The sequence below is a fragment of the Rhinopithecus roxellana genome, chromosome 14 (genome assembly GCF_007565055.1).
Source record: "Rhinopithecus roxellana isolate Shanxi Qingling chromosome 14, ASM756505v1, whole genome shotgun sequence".
Taxonomy (NCBI): Eukaryota; Metazoa; Chordata; class Mammalia; order Primates; family Cercopithecidae; genus Rhinopithecus; species Rhinopithecus roxellana.
In genome coordinates, this window is record NC_044562.1 from 42,676,475 (window position 1) to 42,694,794 (window position 18,320).

An 18,320-nucleotide genomic window follows, 5' to 3' on the forward strand; every position below is an offset into this window, starting at 1 on the left:
CATTTTCATTTTTATCAATTTAATTTTGAGTTACTAATTTTTCATGAGAAAATTGTGAGCAACTCGCCTCACATGTCTGACTGCTTCCGGGCCAAATACCAAGGCCGATCATTTGAGTTCCTGCTTTGCATCTGTCCTGAGAAGGTTCGGGGGTTGAGAGAGAAGAGAGATTAAAGAGGTTGAGAAAACTGAGAAGAACGGGGCAAAGTGAGCATTAAGAATTGTCATTGAAAAATAAGCTTCTACAGAAGTGCATGCTACAAAAGCTCTGGGGCGTGTGTGTGTGTGTGTGTGTGTGTGTGTGTTTATAAACCAAGATTAAGATCTAATGAAGCCAACTCTAGACAGAACTACCAACCTACTCTAAAATGTTCTCCCCCCCAAATTAAAGATGTTAGAGCTCTCGAGTCTCAGCAGCATATATCTGTGCAAAATCCCACCATGATTTTGCCTATCAGAAGTAGCTAATATTGGCTCAATTTAGCCTCATGATAATCAATTTCGCTTACCCTTCCTATTAAGTAAATGATATGGGTTGCAAGCAGCCACAATTTTTCTATAAACAAAGGTAAGGACCTCATTCTCATACAGACTTAAAATTTATTTCTTTATACATGAACACTATCAACTTAAAAATAACCATTAGGAAACTAAGAGCAGAAGTATCTAAATGCCCAATGTCTCTTTAGGCAGCCAGAGGTCTCTGTTCTTTCCTCTTTCCTTTGGGAAAAATTAGGAGTATCATTTTGACTTGTCTGAAAGAGTGCTGACTCCAGGAAGGAGCCATCTGAAATGCAGTTTGCCTAACAAACCTACTCTTCAGGTGTTTCAATAAGCGTAAGGCCATTAGCCTGAGGTTATGTCCATACTTTGAGATCCTACCTAACAAACTGCAACCTCTCTTAGGAGTATAACAAACAGCTGTTTCAGCCAATCACAGGCGGTCAGCTCATCAAACCATGCCCAGATAAGGCAGAGGCCTAGCTGTAGTCAATCAGGTGATTCCTCTACTTTCTTCTGTGTCCAGCCTATAAAATCTCACTGCTCACACTCCTGAGTGTAGCTCTCCGTACCTCTTCTGGTTCTGAGTACTGCCCTATTCATCAATCATTCTTTGCTCAAATAAACTCTGTTAAATTTGTCTGAAGTTCTTCTTTTAACACATGCAACAGGTTTCATTTTTCCTTAGACATTTACGTTGGCTCTGCCACAAAAGTGAGTTCTGTGGGACTCAAGTAATAATTTCATGGAGGTGGGGAAGATACAAATGTGTTTGTGAAATGGGTGTTCATACTGCAGGTTAGTTTATACTTATGATATAGATACAATTTTGTTTTGGAATATGCACCATCTTAAATAGCTTAGAGATAACTCCTATTATACAAGGACAAAGAAAAGACCAAGGAAAAATTTATGTAATTGTTCATATCAATATTACTTTACTTAGGACAGACTGGTAAAGAGGACATCTACTTGTGCCCACTTCCTGCCAGAGGGATGGTCCACAGGAACCGAAGATCAGCCCCTTAAACTGGTATTACAGAAAGCTATAGGGGTGGGGAGGGTAGAGGGGAGTGGGAGTTAAACTACCATAAATAATTATCTTTGGGAAAAGCAGGCCTGAACATTCAACTGGACAACTTGAGTGAACAAGGACAATGAGAGCTTCATGTTTTAAAAAAACCAGAATGATTAGGAAAGTAGAGGGTTAGATATGGGAAAGAAGTTATGCTTCTGTCTGCTCTATTTATTGAACAATATGTGCCAGGCACTGCCAGTTTTGGCTTCCACATTGGGGTCCCATTTTTCCTGTACTTAAAGTCAGCATCTTCCATTGATATCCATCACCTATAATTTCCTAATTGAAACAAGTGTTTGGGCATCTTTTCCTAATCCTCCTTGGGGAGCCTATGGGAGTGGAAACCCAGAAGACATGAATTGTAGTCTAGTTCTTCCAGTAACCACAAAACCTTGGACCAATCACTGCATCTCTCTGGACCCTGATTTTTATTTTGTTTGTTTATTTGTTTTATTAGAGACAGAGTTTCACTCTTTCGCCCAGGCTAGAGTGCTGTGGCGTGATCTCCGCTCACTGCAAGCTCCGCCTCCTGGGTTCACGCCATTCTCCTGCCTCAGCCTCCCGAGTAGCTGGGACTACAGGCACCTGCCACTGTGCCCGGCTAATTTTTTGTATTTTTAGTAGAGACAGGGTTTCACCGTGTTAGCCAGGATGGTCTCGATCTCCTGACTTTGTGATCCACTACCTCCCAAAGTGCTGAGATTACAGGCGTGAGCCACTGCGCCTGGCCTGGGCCCTGATTTTTCTTCTCTGCAAAGTGAAGGGATTGGAGGTTACAGTTCAGCAACTTCCAGCCTTTGGAGTTTTGATAAAGGATCTGTAAGTTCACATGAACCAAGTATTGTTTGTTGACTATATTAAATAAGACCTGTAAACACATGTAATGACATTTTCCAAACATATTTAAGTGTGCTATAATTAAGAAAATGCAAATTTACTTGTCTCGAACTTACACAAATTATATATTTGGCCCAATCAAAAGATGCTAAAAGCATGACTACCATTATGCAGGTGTTCGTGAAGACATTAAAAAATGGTCTTCGTAGTAGAAAATGTTGGGAAACATCTAACTGGATGACATAATTTCTTAATATTTTGTTTTTAATATTTTGATATTCTTGAAACCCAATGTATACAGGGAAAATACTTTTTAGAAAAAAGTGCTTTCCTTCACTATCACAATCCTCAGCATCCATATTCTAAATCAAGGTGGCTACCCTCGAGACATTAATGTACTTTCATTTGAACAGTAGTGTAGGGTTTCTGCCAAGCCATCAGCTGGCATTTCTGGCTAATGACACAGATTTGGCAAGACTGGTTGAGGTGAACTCTAAGAGCAAAATTGCTCATTTCAGGGATCTAAAAATTTCAGTCTAAATGCATTTTATTAGATCCATGGAAAGAACAAATAGTGATGCAGTTATTGGAAAGTGACTGACTTGCTCAACCAAAGTAAGACTTAATGGCATGATGTAAGAATGTAAATTTCTACACTCAATACAAAGCAGTTCCTATTACTAGAATGTACCATGTCTCAGCAGAAAATATAATAAAATCCCAGTGTTGCCCCAAAGATGGTACAAAGATGGGTTTGTTTTGGGAAGCAAGTGGCAACCATGTGACCGATGCTGACTTACTGCAATCCAGGAGAGTAGAGAAGAACCATACCAATCTCCCTGATTAGTCACATGTGCTCTTCAGAGATGACAAGGATATGAATAGTGTGTCTGCATCTACACTATCAAATCACACTTCTGAAATGGACTTTTTCAAGCAAAATTTGCCCATGTGCCTGGTGTGGTTTGAGGACAGTTCAAGACACAACACAGGGCATCTTCATCTGTGGGGCTTTTTTTCTAGTGGAAAGAACAAATTGGTGGGTGAATTTCCTTCCCTTTTAGTAGTGTTTCTGTAACAGCTCCCAAGTACTTTCCATTTAATGCTACCAGTTCCCACTTCTTTTTGAGATCCAAGTCCGATTTGTGCTAGGAAGTAAAGAGTTACCAAATAGTCTCCAAGATGAGCAGAGAGACTAGATTCCAACTACTGCCGTTTCCTGGATCGTCACACTCATTCATTCATATTAATACTGAGACACAAACATTTCTGCCCCAGTTTAAATTCAAAGCCACAGTAAAGTGAAGGTATTTTCCAACAAAAACACGTAGATATCTATAAATAGCTTCCTATTTTTGTTTATAGTCATCCACATGCTACAAAGTAATGCTCAAGGTGGGAGTAAGTTTTCTCCCCTTCTCTGTAAATGGTATGGCCATTTGAATAGAAACTTATTTGATTTCCCCCTATCAGAAAGTATTAGGTAGTTTTATTTGACAGTGTTGAGTCCAATCTAGTAGGATACAGTCCTAACCTCTAAGAGCAGCTGTCCCCAGCCTTTTTGGCACTAAGGTCCAGTTTCGTGGAAGACAATTTTTCCACGGACAGTTGGTGGGGTGGGGGGCATTTCTTAGAGATGAAACTGTTTTACCTCAGATCATCAGGCAATAGATTCTCATAAGGAACGTGCATCCTAGATCCCTAGCATGCACAGCTCACAATGGGATTCGCCCTTCTGTGAGAATCTAATGCTGCAGCTGATCTGACAGGAGGCGGAGCTCAGGCAGTAATGCTAGTGCTCCTTACCTCTTGCTGCGTGGCTGGGTTCCTAACAGGTCATAGACCGGTACCGATTCGTGGCCTGGGGATTGGGGACCTTAAGAGCTTCTATTCTAAAAGCTGCTGTTTTCAAACTTCAGGAAATGCATTTCAGGTCATTTTGGAGACAATATCACAGATAATTAGTCTTGATGGCTGCTCTGCTTAAATACAGCATTATTCTATTCTAGAAGTTACGATTTAAGAGACAACAGAATGGAAATATTACCGTATCAGTTACATTGCTGAATAAAGAAAGAGGGCGAATTTGTAGTACACTGCAGCTAAAAGACTACTTTCAGGTTTCTGAAGGATGGAGGAAAATGTTTGTTTTCTGCTATGCAATGCCTCAACAACCTTCCACTTCCTTTCAGTATATGAATTTAGACAGATACAAAACTTATTCATTTCCTATTTGACTTTCTCAAGCAATTGATTCTTATTGGTACACATAAAACGACTAAATTAAATATGTTTTCCTTTGACTATAATTTGCTTCTCATGAAAAAATAAATGATGCATATGTCTTTACTGCTACTAACAACAGTTACTCTGCCTTTTTGGTACTGCTCCTCTCTGTCAATTAAAATCCCAATTTCAGGAAAGTTGAGCTGGCAGAGATTATTTTTAAAAAGGCAATTCTGAATTTAACTAGCTCAGAATTGCACACAAGAGATGGATTACTGGGAAATGAGTTAGGAAAATCTCTTTTAAAAAAAAGGGTGGGAGTATTTAAAAAGCCAAACAAAGATACGAACTCCACTTCTGGAACCATCTGGCCTCATCTATAAACTATTATCATTGCACAAGATAACTGACTATAATATTTAAAGAATTAGAAAAACCTCAGAGGTCTCTCGTTACCCAATACTAAAGGAAGAGGGAAACAGGCAGCCTCACCTAAAAACAAGAGAAAACATTCACATGCATTTATATAAGACAGTAATTTTAGGAAGACTTTAGGGAAAACTTTAAATGAAGATGACTAGTAATATGGCTAGAAACCACTGAGTCAATGGAAATCCAAAATATCGCATAAAATTAGAAACTGTTAATTTACTTCAAGGAAACATCTCATATTTTCCCCATACAATTCCATTAGGAACTCCCATGCTCAAATCCCTGTGGCAAAAGGAAAGGGCTTTATGTTCATATTTTTAAAACTCTGATGAACTATCATTACTTCTTATACCTGAAAAAGTAAATTTATTAGTTTTAATGCCTTTTTCCCCTGCCTAGCACCCAGAGCTTAGGACCTGTCACTAAGAATTACAAATTTCACTTTTCAACGACTATGCCAACATATTTCAAAGCCGTACTAATGAACACAGTGTAATGTTGATACAAATAAACAATGTAATAGAAAAGAAAATTTAGAAACAATGCAGTGAAAAGGCAGGCCTTTTCAATAAAAGGTGTTGGGTCCACTAGATGTCTATATGGGGAAAAAATGAATCTTGACCCCCTACATCATTAAAAAAAACTTTAAAAGAACGAATTAGGTTTAGGGCTAGAGTTGGCTCAAGGTGGTCAAGTTATAATTAAATCTTCCAGGTGTAAGCTGGATGCTTTCAGGTGGACTGAAATTCTAAATGCGATGGGTAAAACAATAGAGATTCTAGAAGAAAACATAGACAAATATTTTCATAATATTGGGTAAGCAAGTATTTCATAAACAGAAAAGAAAAAGTACTCACTATAAAGGAAAGAATTGATAAACTTGATTATATACACTACAACAGAGTTTCTGTTAATCAAAAGACACTGGTAGAAGAAAAAGGTAACCACAAACCATGAGAAAATACATATCAAATACATAAAGAGCTCATATTCAAAATATATATGCAACTGCAAATAAAATAAAACTAGACAGAAAAATGGGCAAAATACTTGAACAGGCACTTTGCAAGTGCTGATATCCAAATGGCCAATATTGAAAAGGTAATTGAACTCATTAGTCATAAGGAAATGAAAATTAAGGCTAAGATCCATTAAGAAAAATCTTTAAAAGATGGACAATACCACCTACAGCAAGCATGTAGAGCAACTGTAACCCTCATGCACTGCTGGTGGGAGTGTAAACTGGTATAGCTCCTTTAGAAGTCAGTTTGACAATCTACTCAAGCTGTACATATGCTTACCCTATAATACAGCAGTTCTACTCCTGGGTATATATTCAGCAATGTGTACACATATTCACCAACAGACGCGTACAAGAACGTCTGCAGCAGCACTATGTACAACAGCCAAATGGCCATCAACAGTAAAACGGACCACAAAATTGCAGTGTAACAACATGAATTATATATTCAACAAACTTAGCTACGTGCAAAAAATACAAATGAAATAAGCCAGGCAGAAGACTATATATTGTATGATTCAATTTATATAAAGCTTTAAAATGGGCACAATTAATAAATGCACTATAAAATGAGTTACTTTTGTGGAAGGATTATGACTAGAATGCAGAAGGGGGCCCCTGGGTGCTGTCTTTGGGGTGCTTGTTTTGGGTGCTAGTCACATGGATGCATTTCTGATGTATATATTATTAAAATGTATATTTTTAAAGGGAATATGACAATTCTGTTACTCAGTGGGCCCCCTCCCCCACCAGAAAAAAAAAGTTGGGGTGAATATAAAATAACTGAAATAAGATAGCTAGTGATCTTTCCCTTAGTACTGCCAGGTCTCTGGGTGAATATGGAATTAAATTCTGTTCCCTATTCCTCCTTGAAATACTGAGAAGCTGAGACTATTTTCCTTGGTTATAAAGTTAGAGATTTTTGTTGAATTTCATGGAACTGACCAGAGGTGATCTAGCAACCATGCCAGAAAAAAAGTTAATGAGGAAGAGATTGTGGCTTATGCTGTACTGTGATTAACTCCAGATTTTGAAAATGATCTTCAAACCAAAGAAAATGAGGCAAACATTCCATGATTTGGAGGAAACCAACTCAAAACAATTAATTTTCTCCTGTGTGGCAAATGAAATAAAAGCTGAGGAGACCAGAAAGCATGTGCCACCTCATCAAGGTCACGGCTTCCTAGGGTTTAGCTAACAAAAAGCTAAGAATCAAAGAGCACATAACAGAATTATTAAAGTAAGACTCAAAGAAAGTGCTCCTCCAATAATAACCCAACAGAAACTCTTCAAATGTATGATGAAAACTTACAGCTGTTTTTCTCAACAGGAGGAAAGAAAAGCAAAACTACTGCCCTTCTTTCTCTTCCATTCTACTGTTTTAGTGAATTTGAGTACCACAATATTCATGGGAAAACAATGCCCAGCTTAAAAACAAAAGCTCTTAATATGATGCATTCTGGTTAAAAGTCATTGTAAGAATAGACACATTAACGAACTGACTAAATTCTTCCCCAGCAACTTACACCATTTTAGAGTACTTGCTATTTCAAGATTTCAATGAGTCTAAGAAATACCTTACCTATTATATATGAAAAATAACAGATAAGAAGTTTTGCCTTTTATATTTGGCCTAAAAGAATTTTGAACCATGCTCTAATTATCATAATTATACTCAATTACATGAACTTGAGAGTTCTCAGCATACTGACACGGCATAATAATCAAACAGTTCATTCTCTTAGATTTCTGCCAAATCCATAATACTGAAGATATCCCTATGATTCTCAGAACTCTTGGCCTGCTTCTTTGCCATTACAGACATACCCCCATCACCCCTGGGTATGAGCAAAGGTTTTCAAACTTGAGCTGAAGGCCTTACATTTGAGTTCTGGGTCCAAGTTATTATTGCAAGAGTGTACAATACAAAACTGTAATCAAGTTATTAGAGAATAACTATTCCCATACTCCCTTCTTGTCCTGTGGCAGATGGAAATCAAAGTCAAGAGTAGCTGCATCAACTACACTGCATATCTTGGCAACTACCATGGTCTACTTGGTACCCATTACCTATTTACCTTTTTGAAGCCCATCAGTTAGTCACCCCAGGGTCTGGCCACTCCTAGTCACTACTGGACTAGATCTAAGAGTCTAGGTCCTAGGTGACTAGGTCTAGTCACTCCACTCACTCCTAAAAGTCACCGCAGAGGCCAGGCAACCTTCTAAGTTATGGGCGGGCACAAGTAGGGGGTGTGAGGCCAGGCCAGAATACACAGGAATTCTGGAGTGTCACCAGTGCTTTAACTTTCCATTGCAGGACAGTGACAGAAACTGAGATAAAGGAGTATCAGTTTCTTGCTCACTGTAATACAGTGATGCCACAGTTATTGGTAACCTCTAGTCAGGCACTAGGGTTGGCAGATTTGGCAGGCACGGCTCACTGGGTCACATGCAGCCAGAGGGAAGCTTTAGACTAGTGGTTCTCATATTTGGGTGGCAATCAGGGTCAACAAAGGAGGACTTTTAAAGGCATAGACGGCTGTGTGTAGCTATAGAGAAGCTCTAGTATTTCCCTTGGTGGTTCTCAAACTTCAATGTGTGTGAGTCATCTGGAGATTTTTCTTTTTTGAGACAGGGTCAGACTCTTGTCGCCTGGGCTGGAATGCATCTGGAGATTTTCTTTAAAATGTCTGTTTTCAAACTCTATTCGAGATCCTGACTCGGTTAATATAGAATATGGCCCAGGAACTGGCATGGGTTTTTGTTTTTTGTGATTTTTTAAAAACGAGCTTTCTAGCCGTGTGCCGCGGCTCACGCCTGTAATCCCAGCACTTTGGGAGGCCGAGGCAGGTGGTTCACTTGAGGTCTGGAGTTTTTGAGACCAGCCTGGCCAACATGGTGAAACCCTGTCTCTTCTAAAAATACAAAAAGTAGCTGGGCATAGTGGTGTGTGCCTGTGGTCCCAGCTACTCAGGAGGCTGAGGTAGGGAAATCGCCTGAACCCAAGAAGTGGAGGTAGCAGTGAGTCAAGAATATGCCACTGCACTCCAGCCTGGGTGTCGCAGTGAGATTCTTGTCTCAAAAAAAAAACAAAAAACAAAAAACTTTCCTTGTGGTGTTGACCCAGACTGACACGCAGTGCCATTTAGGGAAACACTGCTCTATGGTGGGTTACCTGGGCCGCAGTGGCACTCTTGTTTGTAGTGTGCTCAAGTTATTATTGCTCTTCCCAATGGGGAATGTGAAGGGCTTTCACCTTGGTACATAAGGAAGCTTTCTGGCTGCAGTTCAGCCAATATTTCCCAACACGTCAAATCACAACCCATGCAGAATGGGTTCCATGACCAAAAATTATTGAATACTTCAGTGACAAGACTGATTGAATAATCTGCAAATAAGGTATTTGGAACAATCTAACAAGTAGACCCATGGGATATTTCTCCTTTCCATCCTAGTCTGCCATTCTCAAGTTCCATTTAGGAAGCAACCCCATGATAATGAGTAGGAGACCAGGTAAATCCACCACAGCACATCCATACAACAGAAGAATGAGCAGCTCTTCATGATATTTTGCTAGGTGAAAAAGGCAAGATAAAGAACAATGGCTACAATATAATAGACTAGCTTTTGTCTACTAACGCAGAAGAACCTAAGAATCTATTTTGATTTCCTCTTGCAAACATATGGACAAAGTAATACAAAAGCAACTAACAACAATGGTTAATGTTTCAGGGAGAGTGGGAACTAAGCAGACAGGTGGTTGACAGGATGGAGAATTTGTAATGTGTATCTTTTAATACTTACTTATATGCTGAGCAATGTGAACACATTGCATATTATTTAAAACAACACACCCTCTCATTTCCAAATTTCTACTCACCAGTATCAGGAACTACTATATCTACCACGTTAGGCACACATCAAGAAGAATCTAAGTAATTACATCCTCTACCTGCACCAATAAACACAAAGACTTCTGAGAATTTCTTTATGTGAGCAATTTTTAAAAATACAAAAGTTGAGAGAAAATCCCCAGAAAATATTTTCAATTAATGTTTCTGGTTTATAAAAGATAAGTGAAATTCAGTTACACAGAGAACATGTAATGTTTGGATTGTAAAGCCTTTCTGAGAGATGATACATTGACACACAACATATGAAAATAGCTTGAGATACAAAAATACAGTTGTGATTCAGCAAATGGCACCAAATTAGAACAATTTTATTATTTAACATAATACCAATGTATATACATTATCCTCCCAAATAAGAAACAATTTGATTCCAAAGTTTAAAATGTAGTTTCCAAAATGAACCCTTATAAATTTGAAGGAATAGAAAGAAAGCCCTGCAAATTACATAAATTTAATTTTGATCCATGACTAAAATAGGCACCCTGTACCAATCACCTTTCTCATACAAAAATGTGTATTATAAATAAAACTTTCAAAAAAGATCTTGGATGTTTTATTGCACATCATACAGAATGTTTACTGCTATCCGAATGGCTTTTAGCCCTTTACTTTGTTAGGTGTTTAAAATATCTACTCAAATTTGGGTGAAAACAATATTCTGGAGATATTATCATTTCGAGGATCATATATGACATTTACCAGAAACAGAAACATATAATCTTACTGGACTGCTTCTGTCACTTTTTCTAAAATAAGAATGACTTCTGTTTTCTACTGTTATAAGTAATTACCAGAGGTTTAAACAAATTAAAAGTCTGTTCAAATGTCAGTTTTCTTTTTTTCAAACAGAAACCACATGTAGAGGGATTTAACCCTGTTGTTCATCTCTGCCCCCTCTTAGGACCAGCCCTTCTTGAAGCCTATATTGTTAAATATCATACTACAGGGTTCCTAATAATACTGTCCATCATTAACGGTTATTGTTTTGGTCTCAACATTTCTAAACCTTCTTAGATGTCGTTAAACCAGCACAAATCAGCCAGAATGCAATGGTCTCAAAAACAAAAAGGTTCCTAATAAGTTTTCATACCATCTAGCACAGGGCCTAGCATAGAGTAGGCATGGAATAAATATTTGATGAATGAATGCAGTATCTTTTAAGACCATTTCCTATACTTATATGAATTAATGATTTATGAGTAATATGCTGATTTAGGGTACACAGATTTAGCATGATGACTAAACGAAGAACACATCAGACATGAAAACAGACACTGTTAGTTTCTACAATCCTGCTCCAGGACAGAACATGTATTTGAAAGGTTAAAACTATTCCGATAATAAAAATTGATTAGTCAAATATTTTTATTTTGCCAAAGAACTCTAAAAGCCTTTGGTGATTCCCAAACATACAATGAACCCCAAATAAAACAAAACCAAATTGCACTATTACAAAGAAACAAGTCCATGAAAGTAGAGAGGAGGTGCCAGTTAAGGGACAGCAACTTCAAGGAGACGGTTGTTTTTTCGTTTACATGTTGGGACACTCCCATTTTTCTGGTTTCCCTGAATAAACTTCACACATACTTTGTCTTGTCTGAACTGTACCAGGAACCTAGGAGAAAAGAATAAAACAAATTAATGTATACACAAAACAGCTCATGATTATAGTAACACTTGCTTTTGTATTTTAATGGATACTGATCTTGGCGAGTATAGGCTGCGCATCCCTAACCTAATCCAAAAATCTGAAATGCTCCAAACTCTGAAATTTTTAAAACACTGATGTGATGCTCAAAGGAAATGCTTGTTGGAATATTTCAGATTTTAGATTTTCAGATTAAGACTGAAACGTTAAGTATAACGCAAATATAGTCTATGTGCTACCTAACAACGTTTCAGTGAACAATGAACCACATATATGATGGTGGTCCTGTAAGAACAGAAAAATTCCTATGGCTTAGCGACGTCATAGCTCTCCTAATGTAGGGCAATACACTACTCACGTTTGTGGTGACTGATGTAAACATACCTAATTCACTGTCAGTCATATACGATGGGGGTCCCATAAGATTATGATGGAGCTGGCCTATACAGTCGTACCATTTTTTGTTTTTTATACTGTAGTTTTACTGTACTTTTTCTGTTTAGACAGACAACTATTTACCATTGTGTTATAATTGCCTACAGTATTCAGTACAGTAACAAGCTATGAGCAGTTGGCTATACTATAATATATAGCCTAGGTGTGTAGTAGGCTATACCATCTATGTTTGTGTAAGTACACACTCTGACGTTTGCACAAAATCACTTAGTGATGCACTTCTTAGTACATATCCCCATGTTAAACACATGACTGCATTCCAAAACCAGAAACTGGAAACACTTCTTGTCCCAAGCATTTTGAATAAGGGAGAATCAACCTGTATCACTTCTTCCCATGAGCACTTCTTACACAGAATTGTATCAATGCAATTTACCTCCAGTAGTCTTCATTTAGCCCTAAGAAAACTAAAGTTCATTAACTCATCATATTCTAGTAAGGTAGAAAGGCTAAGAATTATTTCTGTGTTTCAAATGGAAAGACCAACATGTTATATTTCCATTTTTCCATGGCAAAAATATTGGAGGGGGGTCCTATTAATAACAAATTGGCTGGGCGCGGTGGCTCACGCCTGTAATCCCAGCACTTTGGGAGGCCGACGCGGGTGGATCACGAGGTCAGGAGACTGAAACCATCCTGGCTAACACGGTGAAACCCCATCTCTAATAAAAATACAAAAATTAGCTGGGCGTGGTGGCGGGCGCCTGTAGTCCCAGCTACTTGGGAGCCTGAGGCAGGAGAATGGCGTGAACCCGGGAGGCGGAGCTTGCACTGAGCGGAGATCGTGCCACTGCACTCCAGCCTGGGCGGCAGAGCGAAACTCCGTCCCCCCCCAAAAAAAAAAAAAAAAATCAACAAATTGAGAAAATGAGGTAAAGAATTTCACAAAAGGAAGAGGCCTGGCAACCCTCTAGTCTATGGCTTCTAAACACCGGTTACTCACATATGTCCTACATAGTTTTTGTCATATCTGCATAGTATGCTAATAGCTATTGCTAGCTTAAATGTATTTCAAAATAATAGTGACCTATAGAATATGGATAAAATCATGTGTTTGATCTACCACATATATCTTTAATACCCATTAAAATATTTATATACAAATTGTAAACATTTAGAATATCCATTAGTGTTTAGAAATTAATTAATGGATTAAAAAGTCCATGAGTGTATTTTTCCCTCAGTGTATCATGTGGGCCACTGCTGGGATAAGAGACGACTTTAGGTGTACAACTGAACATCCACAGAGTGTCCTTCACACCGTCCCTGTGCTGGTGCAACTGTATATGATGAGATCCCTGAACTGGGGACAGCGTCACTGGGGGACATGAGAGCTGCATCACTGGGCCAGAAACCAGGTCTTCCAGTGGCAAAACCAGTCATCTCTTCTCTCCACCATCATCATTAGCATAGCATTATAACATTTTCCATATTCTCAGTGATGGTTTTCTCAGTCAATGGCACATTATTAAAGTGAGTCAACCTAACAACCACTGACCACTTACTGACATTGCCCAGCGATGTGAGGATCCACAGCTCTACTCTGTAAACATTAGTTTCAGTGTCAAGGTCTAAAGAGGCCACATTTTGCAAACATTATCTGCTAGAGTGAAACAAGGCAAATGTGCTTCTAATTCATCAGTTGTTTTATAAGAATAGTGCTTCTGATCTTTTAAATGGGTTCTTTCTTTTCAACTTGAAAGCAATGAGGAAAGGACAGCTATAGTTTCAGATTCAACTATCTGAGATATATCTCTGGCATATATACTTATACATATGTGTCTCAAAAAAGAATCTTTCAGGTTTATTGAAAATTCATACATTTAAAAAAATCAAACACTTTTACACTTTTATTTTCAAAGACCACTTGTGGCCGAGCACAGTGGCTCATGCCTGTAATCCCAGCACTTTGGGAGGCCAAGGCAGGCAGGCAACTTGAGGCCAGGAGTTCGAGACCAGCCTGGCCAACCTGGCAAACCCACGTCTTTACTAAAAATACAAAAATTAGCCAGGCATGGTGATGCATGCCTGTAATTCCAGCTACTTGGGAAGCTGAGGCAGGGGAATCGTTTGCAGCTGGGAGGCGGAGGAGGCTGCACTGAGCCGGAATCACACCACTACACTCTGACCTGGGTGACAATGGGAGACTGTCTCAAAATAAATAAAAAAGACCACTTGTAAGTGTAATAAATGTATAGGAACTTATTTCCCCAATAATCTTGGCATACATTAACTGTTTCCATGTCTATAATTCATGATTAAGATTCACACTAGAGGCCAGGCACGGTGGCTCATGACAGTAATCTCAGCACTTTGGGAAGCTGAGGTGGTCGGATCACCTGAGGTCAGGAGTTTGAGACCAGCCTGGCCAACATGGTGAAACCCCATCTCTACTAAAAATACAAAAAATTAGCAGGGCATGGTGGTGCACGCCTGTAACCTCAACTACTCGGGGGACTGAGGCAGGAGAATCCCTTGAACCCAGGACGCAGAGGTTGCAGTGAGTCGATATCTGGCCACTGCACTCCAGCCTGGGTGACAGAGCGAGACAATGTCTCAAAAAAAAAAAGAAAAAGAAAAAAAAAGATTCACACTAGAAATAACAATAGAAAAGATATACTGAGGATTTGCTACATACCACACTGTTCTTGGCCATTTACTATATTATTAGATCAGGCTTTAGGACAATCCTAGGAGGTAAGCACCATTATTTATCTTCACCTCATAGAAAAGAGAACCACATCCTGGCTAACACGGTGAAACCCCGTCTCTACTAAAAATACAAAAAAACTAGCCGGGCGAGGTGGCGGGCGCCTGTAGTCCCAGCTACTCGGGAGGCTGAGGCAGGAGAATGGCGTAAACCCGGGAGGCGGAGCTTGCAGTGAGCTGAGATCTGGCCACTGCACTCCAGCCTGGGCGACAGAGCGAGACTCCGTCTCAAAAAAAAAAAAAAAAAAAAAAAAAAAAAAAGAAAAGAGAACCAATTGTATAACTTAAATGATATATGTGTGTGTATCTATTGTATGCACGTGTATACATATATGTGTATACACACACATATATTTGAAATGTTTAATGAAACAAATTCACTTTAGTTTTTACTCTATTTGGTAACTTAATTTTAGAAATACAGTCATGGATCATCTAATAAAAGGGATACACTCTGAGAAATGCATCATGAGGTGATTTTGTCATTGTGCAAACATAGAGTGAGTGCACTTACCTAAACCTAGATGCTACAGCATGTTATTGTACTGTAGGTAACTGTAGGTAACTGTAACACAATGGTATTTGTATATGTAAACTTAGTAAACATAGAAAAGGTACAGTAAGAATACAGTATAAAAGATAAAAAATAGTGTTCTTGTCTAGGGCCCTTACCATGAATGGGGCTTGCAGGCCTGCAAGTAGCTCTGGATGAGTCACTGAGTGAGTTGTTAGTCAATGTGAAGGCCTAGGACATTACATTACTGTATACTTTATGAGTATTTTTTTCTTTCTTCAGTAATAAATTAACTTTTGCTTAATGTAACTTTCTGCCTTATAAACTTTACAATTTTAAAAACATTTTTGACTCTTTTGTTTTGTTTTTGAGACAGGGTCTTGATCTGCCTCCCAGGCTGGAGTTCACTGGAGCAATCATGGCTCAGGGCAGCCTTGATCTTCCCAGGATCAGATGATTCTCCCACCTCAGCCTCCTGAGAAGCTGGGACTACAGGTGCATGCCACCATGCACGACTGGCTGATTTTTAAATTTTCTGTTGAGAAGGGGTTTCGTCATGTCACCCAGCCTGGTCTTGAACTCCTAAGATCAACCAATCCACCTGCCGTTGGCCTCCCAAAGTGCCAAGATTACAGGCGTGAGCCACTGGGCCCGGCTGTTTTGGGCTCTTTTGTAGTAACACTTAGCTTAAAACACAACACTTTGTACAGCTGCACAAAAATATTTTCCTTCTATGTAACCTTATTCTATAAGCTTTTCTCTATTTTTAAAATTTTAATGTTTTTATTTTTACTTTTTAAACTTCTTATTAAAAACTAAGATACAAACACATTAGCCTAGGCCTACACAGGGTCAGGAGCATCAACTTCACTGTCTTCTATCTCCATGTCTTGTCCCACTGGAAAGTCTTCAGGGGTAATAATATGCATGGAGCTGTCATCTCCTAAGATAACAGTGCCTTCTGAAATACCCCCCGAAGGACCTGCCTGAGGCTGTTTTACAATTAACTTTTTTTTTTTTTCTTTTTTTTGAGATGGAGTCTCACTCAGTAGCCCAGGTTGGAGTGCAGTGGTGCCATCTCGGCTCACCGGCAAGCTCTGCCTCCCCGGTTCACGCCATTCTCCTGCCTTAGCATCCCGAGTAGCTGGGACTACAGGTGCCCGACACCACGCCTGGCTAATTTTTTGTTTTTTCAATTTTTTGTTTTTTCAGTAGAGATGGGGTTTCACCATGTTAGCTAGGATGGTCTTGATCTCCTGACCTCGTGATACACCCGCCTCAGCCTCCCAAAGTGCTGGGGTTACAGGTGTGAGCCATTGCACCTGGCCTACAATTAACTTTTTAAATATGTAAGCATACTCTCTAAAATAAAGATAAAAAGTATAGTATAGGCTGGGCACGGTGGCTCACACCTGTAATCCCAGCACTTTGAGAGGTCAAGGTAGGCGGATCACAAGGTCAGGAGATTGAAACCATCCTGGCTAACATGGTGAAACCCCATCTCTACTGAAAATATAAAAAAATTAGCAGGGCATGGTGGCGGGCACCAGTAGTCCCAGCTACTCAGGAGGCTGAGGCAGGAGAATGGTGTGAACCCGGGAGGCAGAGCTTGCAGTGAGCCAAGATCACACCACTGCACTCCAGCCTGAGCAACAGTGCAAGACTCCATCTCAAAAAAAAAAAAAAGTATAGTATAGTAAATACATAAACCAGTAACAACATCATTTATTATCATTTTCAAGAGTTACATATTGTACATAATTGTATGTGCTTTTACTCATATACAACTGGTGGTGAAGTAGGTTTGTTTACACCAGCAGCACCACAAAGATGTGAGTAGTACCTTGCACTATAACATTACAACAGCTGTGACATCAATAGAGAGAAGAATTTTTCAGCTCCATGACAATCTCAGGGGACCACCGTCATCTGTGTGATCCACTGCTGACCAAAATGTCATTATGCGGTGCATGACTGTATTACACATCTTGCAGGTTATCCTAAAAATGCAATCTATTGACACACTGAACAGCTTGGAAGTTCAAGGACTAGAAATTATAAGGCAGATGAATCTCTCAATGAATTCAATTCTCACCTCTATATGTGCACGTTTAAATTCCACTGGAGGCTGGGTGCGGTGGCTCACGCCTGTAATCCCAGCACTTTGGGAGGTCAAGGCAGGTGAATCACTTGAGGTCAGGAGCTCAAGACCAGCCCAACCAACAGGGAGAAACCCCGTCTCTACTAAAAATACAAAATTAGCCAGGTGTGGTGGTGCATGCCTGTAATCCCAGCTACTCAAGAGGCTGAGGCAGGAGAACTGCTTGAACCCAGGAGGTAGAGGTTGCTGTGAGCCAAGATCACGCCATTGCACTCCAGCCTGGGCAACAAGCGTGAAACTCCGTCTCAAATAATAATAATAATAATAATAATAATAATAATAATAATAATCCACTAAAGAGTTAACAGGACTTTGATTCTCTTTCCATAAACTGACATCCACTTATCCATAACGATTACAGAATCTGGGTTTGTTAGAGTAACTACTTCTACTTCTGGGAAGGATAAAGGAAGGAAGGGCTTAGTCACTAAACTGCATATGGTTTTCAACACTGGTTCTACAGAGCTGGTGAAGCCACTTAGGGCTATAAAGGAATAGGAGCCCCTGCCTATGACTTTGAACATTTTTGTTTAAATTTAAAATGCTCCCTAAGGAGATTTATGATCCTTACCTACAAACTTCCTCTCCAGGCTTCCTGTGCCACCTGGGGAAGGGACCCATGGGTGCTACGTAGAGTCCTATGAACTGTTTTATTTATTTTTATGAGACCAATCAATAATGAGGCATTGGAGAAGGAAAGGCATTATAATGCTACCCAACGTTTGTTTTCTTCATGTGGCCACACTATAAATCTTGGCTCAGACAACTATGTTTACTGAAAGCTTATGGCATCCAGAACATCACACGCCCTCTGTGACAGGGC

General features: G+C 39.3%; 1 protein-coding gene across 6 annotated transcripts in view; it reads right to left on the bottom strand.

The window, feature by feature from the left end:
- Positions 1–10,083: 10,083 nt before the first annotated feature.
- MYO1B (myosin IB) overlaps positions 10,084–18,320 on the bottom strand; it is a 185,279-nt gene continuing 177,042 nt past the window's right edge. For 5 of the 6 annotated variants that reach the window (XM_010379768.2, XM_010379771.2, XM_030915967.1 and 2 more), the window contains one exon: positions 10,136–11,624. In XM_010379768.2, the coding sequence (XP_010378070.1) occupies positions 11,501–11,624 (124 nt within the window). In that variant the 3' untranslated portion in view covers positions 10,136–11,500. Of the gene's footprint in view, positions 11,625–18,320 lie in introns of all 6 variants that reach the window. The other variant, XM_010379774.2, reaches the window with a different exon arrangement.